At 42.6% G+C, this 19,169-nt stretch overlaps 1 protein-coding gene across 2 annotated transcripts; it reads right to left on the bottom strand.

Moving 5' to 3' along the window:
* gaa2 (alpha glucosidase 2) lies at positions 1–18,460 on the bottom strand. 2 transcript variants are annotated; one of them, XM_061830414.1, is made up of 22 exons: positions 18,324–18,460; positions 16,839–16,926; positions 16,183–16,728; positions 14,638–14,783; positions 14,363–14,528; positions 14,181–14,277; positions 12,707–12,826; positions 11,586–11,704; positions 11,380–11,511; positions 11,212–11,322; positions 10,981–11,094; positions 9,701–9,785; positions 9,485–9,602; positions 9,274–9,407; positions 7,730–7,881; positions 6,960–7,108; positions 5,057–5,198; positions 4,885–4,983; positions 3,516–3,680; positions 2,220–2,366; positions 1,111–1,201; positions 1–206 (listed from the first exon to the last, which is right to left on the bottom strand). In XM_061830414.1, exons 2-21 carry the CDS (start codon positions 16,917–16,919, stop codon positions 1,139–1,141), a joined length of 2,886 nt encoding a protein of 961 aa, XP_061686398.1. In that variant the 5' UTR covers positions 16,920–16,926; positions 18,324–18,460; the 3' UTR covers positions 1–206; positions 1,111–1,138. The 2 variants fall into 2 exon arrangements, with proteins under 2 accessions (XP_061686398.1, XP_061686397.1); XM_061830413.1 differs by lacking the exon at positions 1–206 and having other exon boundaries at positions 904–1,201.
* Positions 18,461–19,169: the final 709 nt, after the last annotated feature.

Below are 19,169 nucleotides of genomic sequence, written 5' to 3'. Positions count from 1 at the left end.
CAACAAACTTTATTGCCGTGCCACACACTACACAAGCAAGAAAAGGCCAACAGGACGTTTTTGAAAAGAAATCATTGTGCCGGCAAGCAGCGAATCCACAACAAAATGCAAAAATAAATCACAAGGCACCAGTGTCCATAGCATACATGTGTGCAAAAGTAGCAGCATTCACAGTTGTCTCCTGGCTCTTGTTACCACGCGCCTTTCTGGCGGAGAAAGAACCTCTTTAAATATATATATTAGTGCCAGCATTAACGCGGCGCTGGCATAACCGCGGTGCTAGCATTAGCGCGGCACTAGCATTAGTGCGGTGCCAGCATTAACTGCGGTGCTAGCATTAAAGCGGCACCAGCATAAACGCGATGCTAGCATTAACGCGGCGCGAGCGTTGGCGCGGCAATAGCATTAGTGCGGTGCTAGCATTAACGCTACCATTAATGCAGCGCTAGCATAAACGCCAGCACTAACGCGGCGCTAGCGTTAAACTCTTTCCGTGTACCGAGGCTTATAATCAGGTGCGCACTGTAGGCCGGGAATTACGGCATATAGTAAATCAGATCAATATGAACATGAAAGCATTTACACAGGTTTATGTGCATTACAGACAGAAAAGACTTTGGATGTTTTATATGCCAACATTATGAGTAATTAAGCATTTTTTTTTTTTTTTTTTTTTTAATACTTTGATTGATGTTCATACACTTTACTAGTACTGTACACACTTTGTCCTCACTAGTAAAGCTACTAAGGTTATTTTATGGTCATTCCCAGATACGTAAGTGTTACTTTCGGGATTTATCATGTTGAAATGTGTCACCTATTTATTTGCGATTTCTTACCAAAATATGTGAAATCTCTTCCTTGATCATATTAAAAGAAAAAAAAAAAAATACTTTCACACACTTGTTTTTTTTTTTTTTTTTACTCCAGCCAGGAACGTGCACACACACACACACACACACACACACCATGAAAACTCCTTCAGGGAGGTTTATAGGGTACTTTGGCGAAGCCATTTCTGAATCCAGTCACTAAAACCAGTTATTAAATATAAAAACCTGACTATATTTGTGATGTGCACTGAAGAATGTCCATCAGTCAGACTCTTACTTGGAGACAAACAAGAAGGTCGCGGGCCTCACATCCAGCTGATGGTGAAGTTCTGGTTGAGCTTCAGGCCGAGATCCGCGACCGTTAAAACCTGCGAGGACAGACGGAGGTCAATCGAGCAAAAGCTCAAACTGAACGGTCTGCATCTTATTTTGTCGCTGTCGCAGTGACAATAAAAATCACTGGATCGGAATGATGTGCCCGTTTCACTAATGAACCGCAAAACTATTTCCTGTTGTCATCGTGCAATCGTGACTGGAGATACGAGCGAAGTTTACTGTCGAACTAAACAAAAGGAGAACGACGCACTGCGTAATTCAAATAACCACACAGCTTCAGTCCGTTTGGCTTCATCGGTCACTGAGATTTGGCGGCCGCATGAAAAAGCCATGCGTCCATTTTCTTGGCCGCTTATCCTCACGGGGGTCGCGGGGAGTGGCGGAGCCTCTCCCAGCTGTCGACGGGCAGGAGGCCGGGTACACCCTGAACTGGTCGCCAGTCAATCGCAGGGCACATAGCGACAAAAACAGTCGCCCAGACAATCACACCTAAGGGCAATTTCAAAATCACGCACAAAAAATTTGTTACGAGTAGAAATGCATAGATATTGAAAGACGGCGCTTATTTTGTGTCATCTTGACCCTCTAAGCTGCGCAACTGCGCACACGTGAAAACCGTTCCAGCGTTTGTTTGTTTGTTTTCCCAGCACACTGTCTCCAAGAAAGAGCTGCTGCTCAGCCTACTAGTTTACCTGACACCGCCCCCCCCCCCCCCCCCCCGCCGCTCTTAAGGGATACACAATTACAAACGAAAAATACACACCTGCAACTTTATATCTGCGGGCAAATATTCATAAGTGTGTATTCTTCAACCAAGATTACTTTTGAGGACTTGTGCAATCTCCATTGTGTCCATGTACACAGTATTTGTATGTTTGCACGTGCGGCACCACTGACACTAAAATATGTAGCAAAAACTGAAATTCTTTACATTCTCTTTAATGATGTCATTACTGTGTTTTTATCGCATACGATATTACGTATTGCTGGAACAGTTTAAGGGCATCGGTGCGATTTAGGAGAAAACCGCAATCATTTCCTCCGCCTCACCTGGTTGCTCCTGTAGGCGAAGGCGACACCTTTGGAGTTGACCGTCACCTTGCTCGGCTTCTGCGTCACGCCGTAGAAGGACGCCGACTGCACCGTGATAAACGAGGCCTCCGAGTGGTCGCGGAGCACCTCCGAGTTCATTGTTTGCTACAGACCCATCCGAGAAATCACAGGGAGTCAGTTGCCAGTTTCATTAGGTTAACCTAATTGGTCCTAAAAATATTTTCCTTTATTAAAAACAACATATTTTAGTGGATCTATGGCATTTTATGATGGATTTAATGCTTCAATTCAATTCACTGAGGTGCTCCATCTGGTGTGCATGCCTTGGCCACCAGGGGGCATTATGATAGTCAAAACATAAATATCGCATCTATTAATCCCAGCTGTCAATGGGTAGGTGGCGAGGTTCAACCTGAACTGGTCGCCATCCAATCGCAGGGCACATTGAGACAAACAGGCGCACTCACAATCACACCTTGGGGCAATTTAGAGTTGTCCAATTAATGTTGCATCTTTTTGGGATGTGGGAGGAAACTGGAGTGCCCGGAAGAACCCACACAGGCACGGGAAGAACATGCAAACTCCACACAGGTGGGTCCGGGATCGAACCCGGGACCTCAGAACTGTGAGGCCAACCCTTTCCAGCTGCTCCACCGTCCCACACATCTCTACTCAGTAAGGATTTTTTTTCTATTGGAAGAAGCTATGGCCCAACTAAATTAAGCCCCTCACATCACTTCTACATAGTTCCTTGGCACCAAAATCATCAAAGCAGTATTTTCATATTAGACATGGCTTTGGCTAGAGCCCAAAAACAGAAAATTAGCGTGTCGTATGAAGTACTGTATTGTGGCAGCACGGTGGAGCAGCTGTAAAGCATTGGCATCACAGTTCTGAGGTCCCGGGTTCAATCCCAGAAGTGCCTGTGTGGAGTTTGCATGTTGTGTTGGTTTCTTCCGGGCACTCTGGTTTCCTCCCACATCCCAAAAAGATGCAACATTAATTGGGCACTCTAAATTGCCCCTAGGTGTGATTGTGAGTGCGGTTGTTTGTCTCTATGTGCCCTGCGATTGAGTGGGAACCAGTTCAGGGTGTACCCCGCCTCCTGCCCGTTGACAGCTGTGATAGGCTCCGGCACTCCCCGTGACCCTCGTGAGGATAAGCAGCTAAGAAAATGGATGAATGGATACTGTATTGTTGTTATAAAAGGACATAATTTTTTTTTAATACAGCTCGTCTTGTGGTATTATACGTGGGAATGTGACAATTGACCCAGTTCTGCACCGTACGTACCCGAGCCACGCTAAAGACTACGTAGGCGTACTGGTTGGTCTCAAAGGTGTCGAGGCTCTCGCCGTCGTCCCAGAACAGATCGCCACAGGCGGTGCCGTTGTCAGAGAGCGCCGAGACGAGGTGAAGGGGCTGCCCGCTGCTCACCCACAAGGTCAGGTTGGGGGTCTGTCCACGGGAACGCACAGAAAGGCAAGCCACTAAAAATCTAGACTCGGTACCGCTCGTACAAACGTTTCATTGACGTATTCGTTTTAAAATGTAGTTAAAGGTGATAATTGCACGTATAAAAATGCAATTAAAGGGTACAGCCAGAAAAATTTGGACAGAGAACAAATAATTCTAATTTTGGTCTGTACAGTCCCAGATCCAGTTATGGAGCCGACTTGCTGCTTTGTGTTGGGGAAAAAAAAAAATAAAAGATTGTATCAGCATTTTCTGATACCAAACATGAAAAAACAAAACAAATATTATAGTAACTTGGGAACGTATATAGGAGTAAATCCCCCAAAAATAAATAAATACCAACATGGGTTAAAAAAAAAAGAAAAAAAGTTGCCATTTTATACACACCTCATAATTTACATATTTATGTTTCATCGCTTATGTTCTTGCCCTTTAGGTTATTAGTATATGAAGAGTAATAATATGGTTCTGAATTTTAACAGATGTGGTATCAACTGAGCAAAGGGACATAATCCCACCGTAGACCCTTTGTTAGTTTGTATAAATTTTGGGATAATTTTCATTATCATTAACAACCCTTTCCGGGGAAGGGGTTGCAAATTTGCAACAGCTTTAATATAATCGAAATTTTTAAGTCCAGAGTATCATTTTCTGAATGTATCAGATTTTTCTCTCTGCAAAATTTTTTGGGGGTTCAGAGAGGGTTAAACTGACAAATGATAATTTGATGCTGCATTTTAGGTCAATTCATGATTTTTTAAAATTTTTTTTTTTTTTGCTGTTCCAGCCCCACTTCCTCAGCCATCATGCTTATTAGAGACATCGGACCGCTTGTTCTTGTGGGCCGACGCTCAATTTTTTGTGCTGGAAGATCGAGGCGCAAAATCACTTGCGAGCTACTAAACACCCAGAATAAACACCGGATTAAGTTTTTTTTTTTTTTTTTAATTTATTCTAGTGTTTTAAGTTAACCATTTGGAATTCTCATTTTTAATAAAATCAGAAACACTTTGTTGAAGCGGAAAATCTACTCAGCTCGTGCTTTCGATGGTATTGCGACAAAAAGCACGTTGCAGATGTGATCAAGACCCTAACGGGAACGGTTTGAAATTATGAAAAAAAAAAATAAATAAAATATGCACGTCGTCTACTTTAACATCCACAACTAGAGTAGGCTGTAGATTACCTGCGTCGGAATAACGGATCCTTCCCTCAAATGCAGGTTGATCTTATCGAGAGGGGCAGAGAGTCCCAGTTCTTCACCAGTGCTGTTTATCGAGTCGCCCTGGGTGGAAGCCACGCAAGCGGACGTGAGAATTGCATTTAGGATCCGCCTCGTCTGTCAGACGGTGACCTACCGTGTAGTAGTCATACCACAGACCCCCTGGGAAGTAACCCACCACAAAGTCTACTCCGGGATCCAACACTGGGGTCACCAGTAGACCCCTCCCCCATAGGAATTGTTTATCAATCCCATAGGTTCTTGTGTCCTTTGGGAATCTGATGAGAGCATAGTTAAAAAATGAAAAAAAAAAAAAAGTTATCTACAACGTAGTACCAAAGATAACTGATCCATACAAAACTGTCATAAAACGTGAACTTCGTCAAGTTGAGTAACATTTTGAGCCGCTAGATCACAGGTGTCAAACTCAAAGCCCGGGGACCAGATCCGGCCCGCCACATGATTTTAGGTGGCCCGCAAAGGCAAATCATATGTCAACTTCCATGATTGTTGTGAAAATCTGTACCAAAACGTCAAATACAGCGATGCCTCGGTTCTCGGCCACAATTTGTTGCAGAAAACGGTTCAAGAAGTGATTTGTTCGAAAACCGAATTGATGTTTCCCCATTACAATGAATGGGAAAAGAAATAATGCGTTCCAGGCCTAAAAAAATTGTCTTTTTAAAGCATCTTTTTTAGCTTTTCCTGATAATAAACTGCGAAAAATAAATACATGTATAGTTTAAATACTTTATATAATGAAATAATTTCAGAAATCGATTTGTTTTTTTTGCTTAAAATTTATGCTTTAGTAGTAGAGTACGCTAGGCTGGGAGCGCATTGCAGCATCTGTAGCGACTCGGCCCTCAGCCTTTTAAACATTTCTTATTAACAAAAGTTAATAACGGGACATGTCTGGACTTTTTTTTTTTTTTTTTTTTTTTCGGCGGGACGTTCGAATAGAAAAAGCGCGTCGTGGGTGGGTCAGCTGCTTGCGCATTATTTCCAGGTTTTTCCAGCGGCTTGGGAATTCACAACAAAGCGCGTCGTGGGTCAGCTGGTCTGGCCGTGCGCAATATGTTATTCGCGGGTTTTGTTGGGGGCGTTCGAGTACCGATTTTCGTTCGAAAACAGAAGCAGAAAAAAAAAAAAAAAATCTCGTTTGAGATTTGAGGCATTACTGTAGTTATATATCATAAATGATAATGTTGAGATATGAGCATTTTTTTGTGTTACCAAACGTGAATAATGGTTGACAAACCCATTAATCTGGGTTTGTGATTCCAAAACTAATTCATAAATGCTGTCCGTAAATATGAGATTAAAGATTTGTCGCGTTTCAAGTCATCACGGCCCTCTGAAGGAAACACAATGTGGCCCGCAACAAAAATGAGTTTGACAACCCTGCACAAAGGAAAGTGCCACTTACATTTAGCTGAAGTGATGACTTTTACATATTTGGTTTCCATTGAGGAAAAAAAAAAGTGTGTAGATAAAGAAGTCACCGCAATGAGGAGTAAATATGTAAATATGATGCTCGGAAGTGGTCGGAATCGCAGAGAAGCTTGCTTTTCAAAACAAAGGCGCCAATTTCCTGTTGAGTTTGGGCATTCATTTAAACGGTTTTAAAATGGACGTGCTGCTTGATTCACTAGGATATCGACAGACGCCATTTTGAGGTTACAAATGGCGCAAGAATACGTTAGACGGCACAAAACCGACACCGCTATAACTGACATATTTACTTTTTTTCCATACGATTGTTGGCCCAGAAAGTATTTTTCATGAAAACACTTACCATAATTATGACCTTGTCAGCGTGTTTGCATAGGTTAGACCGAGTCTTGTGTGTTGTATGCTGAATTTATTCTAATTTGTTGTTTCTTGAGTCTATTCTGAGGAGTTTGAAACCACTTCTGGCCCATGTGGCTGCCCACCGGTTAAACCAGAGTCTGCCTAAAATGTAACATTGCCTTTCTTTACTTATTTTTTTTTTTTCTTCTTTAACCAAACTAAGGTTTAATCGTCGTTATACTTACTCAAACATGAGCGGTCGAGCGACAGTGTGGCCCCGTGCGTGCGCGTGGTGGAAGAGGGTGTATAGCAGCGGGAAAAGGGAATAGCGCAGCAGCAGGGCTTGCTGCATGGCTGTCCGAGCCAGCGGGCTGAACGCTGTTGGGTCTTGTGGCTGGGGGGGGGAAGGGAAAAAAAAAAAAAAAAAAGGGACTATGAATTAGGACTTCGGGTTAAGAATAACCCAGTCTAATTATCGTAATCTCCGGCCTATAAACCGCGACTTTTTTCCCCACACGCTTTCAACTCTGCGGCTTATGCGGTGATGCGGCTAATTTGTGCATTTATTTCTCACGACCGCAAGGGGGCACTTGAGCGGAAAAGTAAGCGTGAGACCGGTGGAATGGATGTGCAGAGGAAGTGACTTTTACCGGTATGTTTTTTTTTTTTACTGGCCATGTTAGCGCTGTGCTGCTGCCATTTCTCAGTGATTTTTACCAGTGTGTGTGTATATATATATATATATTTTTTTTTTTTTAAAACCACCCCTGTTTGTGCTACCATGTTGTTGCTAAATTAAGCTAAGCTAAGGTATTAAAACGTTGAAAACTCTGTATCGTCTTTCTTTGTAAATATCTCGTGTTTCAATGCGGGCAGTTGCGGCCTTTACGCAGGTGCGGCTTATGTATGTACCAAATGGTATTTCATTTACAAATGTACTGGGTGAGGCTTATATTCAGGTGCGTTCTGTAGGCCGGAAATTACGGGATATTCTATTGTTATTTCGGGGCCCGACCTTCATGTCAATGGCATTGTGGTTGCGAGTAAAGGGATAGAAAGCGCCCAACTGCGTCCAGCGGATGCAAAGCTCCTCCTGCGGCTGCTCGCTGAAACCGCAGATGTCGGCCCCCACCAACGGGATGCCCAAGAGGTTGAAAGTCAAAATACCTGAAAGTCGAGAAAAGATGTGTAACAAAGAGACGTTAAAATGACAGGTCAATTGCCCAGAAATATCATGATGCCAATTTAAAATTCACAAATTTTAACTAATAAAATTAGTTGCAATATTTTCCAGTCATAGGCGGCACAGTGGATCAGCTGGTAAAGCGTTGGCCTCACAATTCTGAGGTCCCAGGTTCAATCCCGGTCCCGCGTGTGTGGAGTTTGCATGTTCTCCCCGTGCCTGCCTCGGTTTTCTCCAGGCACTTTGGTTTCCTCCCACATCCCAAAAAGATGCAACATTAATTGGACGCTCTAAATTGCCCCAAGGTGTGATTGCGAGTGGGGGCTGTTTGTCTCAATGTGCCCTGCGATTGGCTGGCAACCAGTTCAGGGTGTATCCCACCTCCTGCCAGCTGGGATAGGCTCCAGCACTCCCCGCGACCCTTGTGAGGATAACCGTCTAAGAAACTAGTTGGATGGATGCGTTTTCAGTCATCTTTGGCTGTTTGTCTTTATGGAGACATCATGGAAATTTGACTTCTTTACAGTTTGTATAAAAAAAAATGAAAAAAAAAAAATAGGTGTCTCTCTAGAGTGCCTGCCCACCCCTCACATCCTCAACTGTGCTACAAAATTTCAATTATTATTTATGATTTTATATTATTCTTATTTCAAATTAGTACTTATTAATGGTTATCTTACCCGTTCTTGAGAGTGGAGCGGTAAGTGAGCCTTCTGCACTTCCGCATCATTGTTCATTAACAATTTAAAAGTAGACATGTGGAAGTAAATATGTGCCACCAGGATTTTAATGCCGCAAAAAACGGGAATTGAATTTGAAATGTAAAGTGATCACATTTTCAATAGTTGTATTTTAGTGTAACTTTTCATTCAATGTGAACAATTCAACCGGCTACAATTCGCTGTCTAAAATTCACCGCCTGTGCCACCAGGCAGGGTTACCTCAGGTCAGAACCGGACACCCAGCCAATCGCAGTTACGCTTTCTTAGTCACATGACGTCACATACTGAGAAAGCGTAAGTGGTGGCACAGATAGTGAATTTTAGTGAGTTTGGGCTTTTCAAACACGCCAATCATTTGCAGTCTGGGCGGAGAGAGGTAAACATCGATTATTATGAAGGGAGTCTTAAGCGTCTCAAAGTCACAAAGATCACTAGTCAAAAGTTGTCACAAGGGTTTTAAATTTCTACCTACAGCGGTGCCTTGAGACTCGAACCTTCCTTCTGCTAATGGGTTTGGCCTCACTGTCTAAATCCCAATCCGCATTGACAATAACCCCGGAAAGTTAAAATTGTGGAAAAAAAAAAAAAAAAAAGTATAATGTCTCCTTTAAAGAAGGAATACTCAAGGCCTTCAATACATATTTGCCCGCTGACCTGCTATGGAAGTGTAAAGGTCCTTCCACTGACTCCTGTTGTCTCCCAGCCAGTGGCCAGTGTACATGCCCTGACTGGGGAAGGTGGAGCGAGAGATCACAAAAGGTCTCTTGGCCAAGATCCTCCTCAAGGCGCTGGAGAACAGAGAAAATGACTGATTAAAAGGCAGAATAGATAAAGCGTTTTCATCATTTTCTTAACGTTTCCTGACTTTGCCGAGGCCTCTCCTTCCATGAGTCCATACAGGCTGTGAAGGTTGTAGTGCGTGGATTGCTTCTGTGGAGCTGATGCGCACAAGGTCTTGGCTCTCAGCAAACCTCCTAGCACACCTTAAAAAAAATAAATAAATAAAAAAATAAAGGGTACCAGATGTCACATAATATAAGACGACATTATCGGCATTATTTGCGGGATGCATATCTCCTACCTGGCGTGTAGGGAGGGTTGTCCAAATTGTTTACCGGGCAGCCGTTAGTGGACCCGTCTACGAAATTCGACGGTTCATTCATGTCCTAGAGAAAATGAAAACGACAGCTGTGAGGCAGCCGCGCTAATCCCTCGCCGTGGTGCCCCATTTACTAACAGATCATACAAAAAAAACAAAACTGACTATAAGCCGCGACTTTTGTCAAACCCTTTCAACCCCTGCGGCTTATACAACGATGCAGATAATTTATGCATTCTTTCTAGCGGCCGCCAGGGGGGCGCTCAAGCAGAAAAGGTAAACGTGAGACAGGTGGAATGTGTGTGTCAAGGAAGATGCAAGTTTAAATGTAACTTTGCGCATGAATAAAATTAGCATCAATTGCAACCTCATCATGGAAAATGAAAGAAGAAATGCATATGACGCAGCTTTCAAATTAAAAGCAAATCGAGCTGGGCGATAAAGAAGGAAACAGAGCTGCTGCACGTACACTCGGTGTAAATGAATCGATGGTGAGAAGCTGGAAACGGCAGCGGGAAGAACTGGAGCAATGTAAAAAGACGAAAAAAAGCTTTCAGAGGTAATAAAAGCAGTTGGTCGGAATTGTGTTGCTGCCGCGTCTCAGTGACTTTTACCGGTATGTTGTTTTTTTTTTTTTTTTTTTACCCAGCCCTGTTACTGCCGCGTCACAGGCACTGTGTGGAATTAAAAGCTTAAGTATATTATTACAACTTTGAAAACTCTGTGTAGAGTCTCTTTGTAAATACCTCGTGTTTCAATGTGGTCACATACGGCTTATAGACAGGTGCGGCTTATATATGAACAAAATGTTTTTTTCCTTTAAAAATGCACTGGGTAAGGCTTATAATCAGGTGCGGCTTATAGTCCAGAAATTACAGTAATTAGATAAATCAAATCAAATCAGTTGGATCAAGTCTTGTGTATTTTTCTTTTATCACTGTCTACCAATAAGCCAAGTAGAATTGATCATTTCATGTTTTTGATTGTTACTAGAAATGAATAGCCACGAATGTTACATATTCCACCCTCCCATTTTAATAAACTACATAAATCACGCCACAATAAAAGTCTCGATGCTAGATTGCTGGTGGAGGAGGGGATATTTTACCACTTAAAGTCAAAATGTGTCAAAGTAAAGATGTTTGAAAATCTTCAAAGTAAAGATGATTGAAAATCTTACATCTGTAAAACATAAAATCATATAACATCATCATAACATCATAAAAAAAAGTAAGTTACTCGATTTGGATGTCATGACTTACAATCCATAATCCATCAAATGGGACTTGATCATGGAACCTCTTGAGATTCTCGTACCACCACTCGTGGGTGACGTTATCAGAGAAATCGGGATATGCCGTCAGGCCTGGCCAGACCTTGGACAAAAAAAAAATAAAAAAAATGGAAAAAAAAAATTTAAAAAAAGAGAATGCAGTCGGGTTTCCTTTTTGTGCTGAAAAATGTAACCCGAGCGTGAATAATCCCATCCTCACCTTCCCAATCAGTGTTTTTCCTTCCGTGTCTTTTATGAAAACGCCTCTTTTGAGCCCTTCGTCGTACGGCCAGTAAGATCCTTCGGGTTGGACGCTGCTGATACCGGCATCCTGCGAGGAAAGACCAGATGACTCCCTGCGCAGATCCACAAGGTCCGTAGTACTTACGATGACCATCACGTAGCGTTGGTCGTGACCGTGGAGGTCCTTCACCATGTCCGGCAACGTGGCAAAGTTAATGGGGTCCAAAGTGAAGTCCAGAACTCGGTCCATGTAGTCGATATCGTTCCACTGAACGTCCTTGAAAGGAAACCGGTAGAATGATTGGAAAGTCTTCATGCTAATCCACACACAACATGCGAACTCCCCACTACCTGAGGTATCCCAGAACCCCTCATGCGTTTGACCACATCCCAGGTGGCGTTGCTGGAGTCATAACCCCAACGACTCAGGTGGTACCCCAAAGCCCAGTAGATGGGCATCGCTGGACGACCTATGGAGACATACCAAGGCATTACATCTTATTCATTGTGATTCCACCGTGAAAATAATAACGACATTTTATTTTCAGCCGGCTTTAAAGCCACTCATAATAAAAAAAAATAAAAATAAAAAACAAAACACTTAAAAAGGAAAATGATATGAGAAATGGGCTTGTTCTCAAGATAGTAATTTTAGTTTGACATAAAATTTGTGCCAAATGAGCAAAACGCTCCATGTTATTAGATATTGGCTAGCAACTGTGAACTAAATTTGGGAATCCTCCCCTCCCACCACCCTCGACAAAGTCAACAATTATATAAAATGACAGTCAGATTTGAAAAATGTACAGGTGTGGTCAGTCATGCCTGGAGATATAGTTACGGGTGTGGTCCACCAGTCACGCCCGCAGACAAAAAGTTGCGGGTGTGTGTTCTGTTTGTAATTATGAGTGTACCTTTTTAAGGGCGGGGATTGGGGGGGGAGGGGGGGGGGTCAGGTAAACTAGGAAGTAGAAGTACCAAGCTCAAAGACGTCACGCTGTGGTTCATTGCGCTGCATCGGTTTTCTTGTGTGCCAAGTGCGCGGTGGCGCAGCTTGGCGACGTCTTTCAATATCTATGCATTACTGCTCGTAACAAATTTTATGCCCGGACTGTGCAGATTTGAGAGTGCGATGGCGCGTATCGCAGTGACTGAAATTATGCATTTCAAAGTCTCTAAACTGGAAAAAGTCAGCAAAGACCAGATTGTTGGATATCTCAAAAAGATGATCCTCTCCCCAAAAAACAGTGTGGCTGATAATCGTAAATGTTAAAGTTGTTCAATATTTACGATCACAGATCACTAGCTATTTTAAAGCCCATCCAAAAATTGGTGACCACTGTGTGTCCACAACACAGCACACTTGCCAATGTTTTCCTTTTCATGAGTGGACTCTCTCACATTTACAAAATCAGTCAAGCGTCTACCGCCCCAACAAAAGAATATTGTGATCATTACGTTAGGAAATTCACCTATTACATCCAGATATTGTTCAATCACAGATCCAGGATCGGGACCGAGGAAGACGTAAAAATCCAAGATCCCACCAATCGTGCGCCAGGTAAGGGCCGGGGCAGGTTGCAGGATGACATCTGGAGAAATACCATAAGTAAATCAACACCACATTATATCAAAAAGCGGCCTCTGATCTAATCAACCTGTAGCCCCAATTAATCTTGACTGAATCAATGCCGCCCCCCCCCCAACCGAGGATCTCTGGACAGGTGGTGCTACCCGGTAACTGAAATTACATCCAGAAACAGAATTCACACCGCTTCATTTTACCACACCGTTTTTACAGCTTTACTCCAGAATCGATTTAAAATAAAAATAAAAATGGGATGCAACCAAGCTGTCTTTAGATTTCTTCGCTTTTTATTTAAATATTTTTCAAACCAAATCCCCAGAAAAAAAAAAAAAAAAAAAAAAATCATATACTTTACAGGATTTTTCCTGTGTAAAATAAAATGTGGAAAATAGAAGCATTGCTCGTAGAGTCCAGATGAACTGTACGCCACATGTATCACGGTCGGCGGTTTTAACCACAGCACAACCCGGCTGGCTGCACAGCAGATGTTGCATCTGTAAAGCTGAAACTCCAAATTGTTTTTTATCAATGAGACCGGTACTTTGCTGTATGAATTTAATTCATTCGGTCATATTGTAAATCACATTCTCCACTGAAATGAATAAAATTGCACAAGATTCCAGAAGAGCCTCCCCCCCATAATTTTCCACATTTTATAAAAAAGAAAAATAGCACTGTTTTATAAGGAGAATGTAAATAAATAAACAGTATTTCAGTCACATTTGATAAATGTAGGGGTGTGGTCAGTCATGCCCGCAGATATAAATGTACGGGTGTGGTCCACCAGTCACGCCAACAGATATAAAATTGCGGGTGTGTGCTCTGTTTGTAATTATGAGTGTACCCCTTTAAGATCGGAGGGGGGCGGCGTCAGGTAAACTAGGAAGTAGATGTAGGCTGAGCAGCAGCTCCCATGTGCTTCTGTGTTTAAAAAGAAAAAAAAAAAAAAGACGCCAGGTTGTGGTTAACTGCGCTGGATCGGTTTTCATGTCCCCTGAGAGTGTGCGACAAGTACGCAAGACTACACAAAAATAAGCGACGCGTTTCAATATCTATGTATTTCTACTCGTAACTTACTGGTAATTTTTCCTCGCTCGACTGTGCAGATTTGCAAGTGCGATGGTGCGCAAGCGCAGATGCGTCTGTCAAATTACAGTCACTGGTATTTATAAAGTGTAATTACTGCACGCACTGTAGTATTCGTGTCTGAAATGGAGGCGCTCCTTGCGAGCATTCTCATTTCGTATTTGCGTGTTGAACTGTTCGCGCCGTTAAATAAATGGATGAAAGCACATCGGCGACTGTGGCTGTCCAAGCTCACACGCGAGGGCACGACGCTACCCGGGCGACATACTGACCCATTGCATTGCTGTTAAGAAGGAAGAACCCGTGCGCATTTCTCTCCTCCTCCATTCCGAGGTAAAAAGGATGAACTCCATACAGATTTGTTTTCTCCTAAAACGTTCAAGTAACAGACATCAGTAAGCGTTGTGACCATCAAAACCCCTTTGTTCTGTTGGGAACAGGAAGGCCACGTCACCATGGGGGGCACATCCCTGGCCCACATGGTGAGCGTGTTCCACCGGACGTCATGCAGGAAGCTCGAGCGATGCTCTCCCAGGCCATAGATGAATTCCGTGGGAAGCGAGGTGGAGAACTGCAGGAACTGATCGGCGTACAGGAGAGGAGCCACAGTGGTGTTCAGGCTGATGGGGAAAAATGAGGAGAAAACGCGACTCAGCCAATGCTCAGATAATCACAGAACTGTCGGACTTTGGACTCTACTTTATCGTTCATCTAAAGTGCACAACTTACAGCACGGCTCCAGTAGAACTCCTCTTCACGACGAGACCGAACGGCTCCTTGGAGAGCTCTACGGCGTAGTCAGGACTTCCTGCCTTCTTGGCGACGGCGGGAACAGAAATGGGAACCTCGTAGCGTGAACTCGAAGGATCTGTGATCTACTTGTGGGCACAAACACGGGTAACCGGCAAAAATGAGGCCGTTTATATACCGCATCGTTTGTTTTTGAAGTATTTGACATGATTCTCAGGTACTCATAATAAGAACTAACGGGTTGATTATTTAAGAACCGTAGAACCTCAATCATATGTTCAAGAATGCCGGTTGAAAAAAGTATTGTCTTCAGTGACCGTGTACAAGACACGTTGAAAATACAAAAAGCTAAAGTTGAACAGCAACCAAAACATCAATATTGCAAATATCTTTACTCACGTTACCTTCTGGATGAAACGCACTACAGTACAACCTCGGTTCTCACCCACAATCCCTTCAGAAGGCAATTCGAGAAACGATTTGTTCGAAAATTGAATCAATATTTCCACGTCTGTGCAAACGCGCGTCGTGGGTCAGCTGATCGGGCCGCCCGGGTTACGTCATTTCCAGGTTCTGTCGCAGGCGTTCGAGTCCCGATTTTTGTTCGAAAACAGAAGCAAAAAAAATCTTGAAATTTCCGTTCGAAAACCGAGTATTAACTGTATATTAATAAATTAGCTTTGCTTTAATGACGAGCCAGCTATCAAATTTGTAGATAAATTCACGGATGTTAACTTTGGGGGTGGGGGGGGGTGAATGGAAATCTCTGGCAGAATAAGATGACAAATTATATACACACACACACACACATCACTTCATTTTTTTAGAGTAAAACTCGAGAACCAATACAAATATCGTGGGAAAATAAGTCCATTATTCAAATTAAAATAATTATAAATAAAAAGAATGTTATGCTATACTATTGTATTACGTTACGCTACACTTATGCTACTTTGCAGATTGGTGGCGTGAGGAGGAAATCACATTTCTCTACATTTGAGACACGAGCTGAGAATCAACCCAGAACCTCTATCAGACATGCTAATCCCCAGTACAACACGTGAACTGTACACTGCATATCCTATACAAGTGTCTTAGGCTAGGGATGTTTTTTTTTTTTTTTTAATTATGTTTATTACCAAAATCCATCCATCTATTCATTCATTCATTCATTTTCTTAGGCGCTTATCCTCATGAGGGTCGCGGGAGCGCTAGAGCCTACCCCAGCTGTCAACGGGCAGTAGGCGCCCTGAACTGGTTGCCAGCCAATCGCAGTCACACTCACAATCACACCTAGGGACAATTTGGAGTGTCCAACTAATGTTGCACGTTTTTGGGACGTGGGAGGAAACCGGAGTGCCCGGAGAAAACCGAAGCAGGTATGGGGAGAACATGCAAACTCCACGTGATCGAACCCGGGACCTCAGAACCGCGAGGCCAAAGCTTTCCAGTTGATCCACCGTGCCGCCATTACCAAAATAAATTTGCAGAAAAATGACAGCGTGGAATAAACGCCGCACTTACCCTGACACGTAGCCTCGTGGCCGTCTCGTAGCGGACTTCTAGCTCCAGAATCATTATGTCTGCAGGGTAGTAAGTCTTCACATTTTTGACAAGCGTCGCTCTCTGCCCCAAGCTGGTGTCGTTCATGGACACGATCGAGTAAGAAGGGAACCCCGGAGGATAGAAACACCAGGGAACGCCGTTACTTCCCGGGGGCCGCGAGTCAGGCGCAGCAGGGATGAAGCAACAATTCCTGACTTCACACATGTCTCTGGTCACCACCGCTCCTCTCTCCGGGTAACAATCGAACCGCGACGCCTCGGGGATGACGGCGCACGCCTCGCGGAGGCGGGAGGCCGCCTCTGTGACGTTCGGTTTTAGGGTGGCCTTGGCGGGCGGCGGGTGTCTGTGGGGCAGCAAGCTGGAGGGCCGGTGGAGCCAGAACATGGTGCCCACCAGCCAGCCTCCGCAGAGGAGCAGCAGCAGGCAGCCGATGATCAGGAGTCCCGTCCTGACCGAGCACGGCAGACGACGGGGAAGAAGAGAGGCTCCTTCTGCGTGCGACGCCTCCAGACACAAACATCAGAATCAACAACACGGCTCACATTAGCACTGAAATATAAAACGTGACATTCCGAGGTCAGTGACGCGCTTAATCATAACTCGTATGAACTCACTGGATCCTCCTCATCTTCGACGAGGCGGTTCCCTTCAGATAGCTGGACATCCTCTGGGTTCAGCAGCTTATAGGACACCATGACGGCACTGCATGTGACATGGAGACAGCCCGCGGGACAAAGTGCAATCAACGTTACATGGCGAGTCTCCGTTAGAAGAAAGTCAGTGACGGGGTGGGGGGGGGGGGGGAATGACTGAATGATCAATTTTGAACACTCCAGACAAAGGAGAAAAAAAAAAAAAAGTAAAAATAAATACAAAAGTAAATTTGATCCCATACCAAAACAACATTCAAATAAGCAGCAAGACTAAATTCGCCATTATTCATCATGAAGGGAAATTTATTGTTAATATACCCACATAATTCCTACATTTATACATACACCATATACAAACACGCGTACATTCACCTCAAAAATACAATATGTATATGAATTTACTACCCCTCCCCCGTCCCACACGTGCAGCACATGTTTTATACACTTAACTGGTTTATATTTGGACACTTTATAGTTTCATTCCTCACTCACTGTTTATATTTTCCTAGTTATGCATACGCTTAAATATTTTAAAGTTGTGTTGAGCTTGTGAATGGGGAACCCCTTCCCCATTTTGAAATTTGCTGGTTCGTTGTCGTTTATCCGTGCTTAAAAAAAAAAAAAAAAAAAAAAAAAATCCATAGAACATGTCGAAAGAATTTCTAAAGAACTATAAAACTTTAGGACCCAAGTCCTATAGAATTTCTACTGAAACATTTTTGTTCTGTAGAAATTCTATAGATAATCACAGCAAAAGTTCAACAGAACAAGCTGTTCTGTAAAAATTCTGTAGAATTTTTTTTTTTTTTTTTTTTTAGCAGGGATTGGGTCTTTTCTAAGGGTTTGCCAAGCCCTTTCCAATGGAACAAGTACCTTTTGAATGACAGCAATTTTAACATTTCTTATATGAAAACAAACATTAGTTCCAGATATCATCCTTACGCTCCTTATTGCTCTTTTATTAGAGAGTTGACAATATTAAAGACAGAAATAGAGGGCGGAGGGAGGAATATTATTTGTTTTAGCTTTGTTAACAGCTGGTCAAAATGACTTCATATTTATTAAAAATCACGATTTGTTAAACGCTTCATCTACGTATACTAATCGAAAGTTCACTAAGTCTGATATAACGCCCTTTTCGATGCTTTATCATAAAGGCAGTCAAACTTTATGCACGCCTAAGAGCAATAAATAGCGCACTCACACGTAATGTTACGTAATTAACAGCTCTCGGAACATTTCCTATCTTACAACAAACAAAATGTTTTTACATTTACTTATTCTGCAACGAGTAGCACATTAACACGACTTTTAGTCACCAAAAAAGTTTTAGATTTGTCCTTAATATGACCCGTTCTATTTTTTTTTAACTTAGCATAGCAGCGTTTTCGGCTAGCCCGAGCTATCGAACACATTTAAAATAAAAGATTGTTGAGTTGAGCTTACCTGGCTATTAATGAGCAAAGAAATTAAGGCAGGTGCTCTAAGAAAAACATGTTTCACAACGTCCCGGAGGAGACAAATGAAATTATGTTGACAAAACGCTGAGTGCCTCTGTTTATACCCGTGCTGCATTTACGGACGTCGAAATAATGAGAACTTCCGCTCGAGAAACCTCCCATTTTAAACAAGCTGCGTTGCATTCACGCTAGCCCCCCCCAACAGGAATTTGTAAAAGTTTTAAAGCGAAATGGAAGAAAGGATTTTGTACGATTATAAACGTTTGCAAAATTATGATGCATACTTTCAATCCTACTGCATAGTTTTTCTATAAATGTAAATGTAAAAAAGTACTGCGCTTTACAACTCTTACAAAACACTATTAAGGAGAAGTAACTGGTATGGAATAGTAAAAAAAACCTCTCAAATGTAACTAAGCACAAAATAGAAAACTGATTTCTGTCACTTAAATCAAACCCATTTTGCGAAATTGGCACAATGGAAAAAAAGAAGAGATGCCACACACACAAAAAAAAATGCTATCTGCAATATGGATCCCATACCTACGATTTGTGCAAATACATTTGTGTCTGGTAAATTTTAAAGTGGGTAAAATGGTTGAAAAAGTAATATTGAAAACTAAAAAGTGTATTTCAAATCATAGCTTCATAAACGATACAAAAGATCAGAGTAATTCATTTATTTTAGACTCAAAAGTATATCTGACTGCAGTAAGGCACTTGCTGTTTTATAATACTGAGGTGAATCAAATTAGATTTGCCACTAGCTATTTGATTAAATAAATGAATGCCACGTGACAGTATGAGGAGGCAATCCCCCCCCCCCCAAAAA

Source organism: Syngnathoides biaculeatus, chromosome 9, assembly GCF_019802595.1.
Source record: "Syngnathoides biaculeatus isolate LvHL_M chromosome 9, ASM1980259v1, whole genome shotgun sequence".
Lineage (NCBI taxonomy): Eukaryota > Metazoa > Chordata > Actinopteri > Syngnathiformes > Syngnathidae > Syngnathoides > Syngnathoides biaculeatus.
Note: the sequence above shows the minus strand (reverse complement) of the source record. Positions and strands in the feature narration are given on the sequence as shown.

Bases quoted from the DNA above. Each gene is read 5' to 3' on its own strand.
- gaa2 (XM_061830414.1), bottom strand. From the start codon at position 16,919: ATGGTGTCCTATAAGCTGCTGAACCCAGAGGATGTCCAGCTATCTGAA. The intron at 11,512-11,585 runs GTAGTGGGGAGT...TTTCCTTTCAAG, and splicing joins GGGGTTCTGGGATACCTCAG to GACGTTCAGTGGAACGATAT. The intron at 9,786-10,980 runs GTAAGTCATGAC...CATTTTCTCTAG, and splicing joins CATTTGATGGATTATGGATT to GACATGAATGAACCGTCGAA.